General features: G+C 28.0%; 1 protein-coding gene across 1 annotated transcript in view; it reads right to left on the bottom strand.

Annotated features, from left to right (window-relative positions):
- The window catches only part of LOC106691021 (chitinase-like protein Idgf4), a gene marked incomplete at its 5' end in the record, with an annotated part of 13,699 nt that overhangs the window by 4,413 nt on the left and 7,571 nt on the right, over positions 1–1,715 (bottom strand). The window contains one exon of the mRNA XM_067051398.1: positions 1,003–1,148. Coding sequence (XP_066907499.1) covers positions 1,003–1,148 — 146 coding nt within the window. The remainder of the gene's footprint in view (positions 1–1,002; positions 1,149–1,715) is intronic.

The raw sequence follows: 1,715 nt of genomic DNA on the forward strand, positions 1-1,715 counted from the left end.
ACCATGAAATGTTATATCATTGATATAGATTTATTATTATGGATGCTTATCATGATTTATTTAATTGATTTAGATTCCAATATTTCTGATATTATTTTTATGATTAATTAGTTAGAAATTTGAGATAATATTTTGCTTAAAATAAGAAAAATTAAATAAATTTGTTGGGCTATCCATTATCACAATTCACCAGATCTCAAAAATTGCTATGGTGACTCATGATTTTTGTTAATACATCTGTCAACTACAAGTTATTGTACCTCTATGGGATAATATGGTAAGTAAGATTCCCAGACTTTTCTTTTTTGCTATTAAAATATGTATAAATGCTTACAATTATGAGAATGCAATAATGCATATTTGTTATATAAATATAATTTGTATTTATTGAAAAATTTGTTTTAATTTAATATTTCTAGAAAAATGCAACAATTAAATATTTTTTATTTATGTAACTATAAATTATTGTAAATCATTTGAGGCATTACAAGCACAAATGGTGAATTAGACTTTAGATAAAAAAATTTTCTGCAAAAAGGCATTGGCTGTACTATTTCATCACCAAGTTTGTCCTTCTTCCCTATATTAAATGAGTATTTAACATTTAGAATATATCTGGAAAAATAGTGGAGTTACAGATACAAACAGCAAACTCAATGTCTTGCTTGAAACTTGAATTTTGCTATAATATATTTAATCCCTTTATTGGTTTAATACATTCATTGATACAAATACCTTCACGATTTCTACATAAGTCAATGTTGGGTTCAATTATCTTTCTCTACCTAATTATCCACAACCCTTCCCACTATTTTGCATCTTTTATGAACCAAATTAGACAAAACATTCACAGGCATTGCTACAATCAACCCACAGGTAATAAATATAATTCATTTAATTTATTCTATTTTCTATATTTTATCTTATCTTTCATTCATATTTGCAATGCCTCAATTTCACTATAATATATTTAATCCCTTTATTGGTTTAATCCATTCATTGATACAAATACATACCATCTGTCTTAGTGTGTGGTCCTTTCTCACCAGGTCCGTCAGCAATAACTGGTGGAGTACCAGATAGTCCTGAGTCTTCATTTAGTTTCCATGATCTTCCCCAGGTTGCAATTCCAAGATTCAATTTTTGAGCTAGAAACATATTAGAGATAATATAGACACATCAATATAGACCAGACAAAAATTTCTTTTAATCCTTCAAATGATTTAAATTGCAATTTAAGGAAGACTTCAATGAGGGAACTGGTGAAAAACCATTTTAACATTAATTAAAACATCAAGTAGTAATACTTAATTTTATAAACATAGAGTGAGTTAATCAACATTAAATCATGATTATGCTTTTTCAAAGACTGAAACCAAATAGGACTTGAAGAATAGTATAAACTTTATAAGAATTGCCTAATTTGGACTGGCTCCTAGTTTAAGGCAATAATTTGACTTGGTTGTTATACAGGCATGAGATTCTATTAACATAAGGTCTGGTTTTGTCATTCTATGGTTATACTATGATGCAAAATTATCTAGGTTGCTGTATGTTCATCTAATAATTATTTTTTTTTTTAAATACTCCAAATCATTAAGTGTTACAATAATTTGTTTTCTATTATTATATTCATCATTATCTGGCACAACAATTTGTCACCAAGTCCAGGCTGCCTCACATAGGCTGCGCCAACTGACTGTCCTGCATCTCTC

This window comes from Halyomorpha halys, unplaced genomic scaffold (genome assembly GCF_000696795.3).
Source record: "Halyomorpha halys isolate HHAL.00 unplaced genomic scaffold, Hhal_1.1 Scaffold2034.1, whole genome shotgun sequence".
Lineage (NCBI taxonomy): Eukaryota > Metazoa > Arthropoda > Insecta > Hemiptera > Pentatomidae > Halyomorpha > Halyomorpha halys.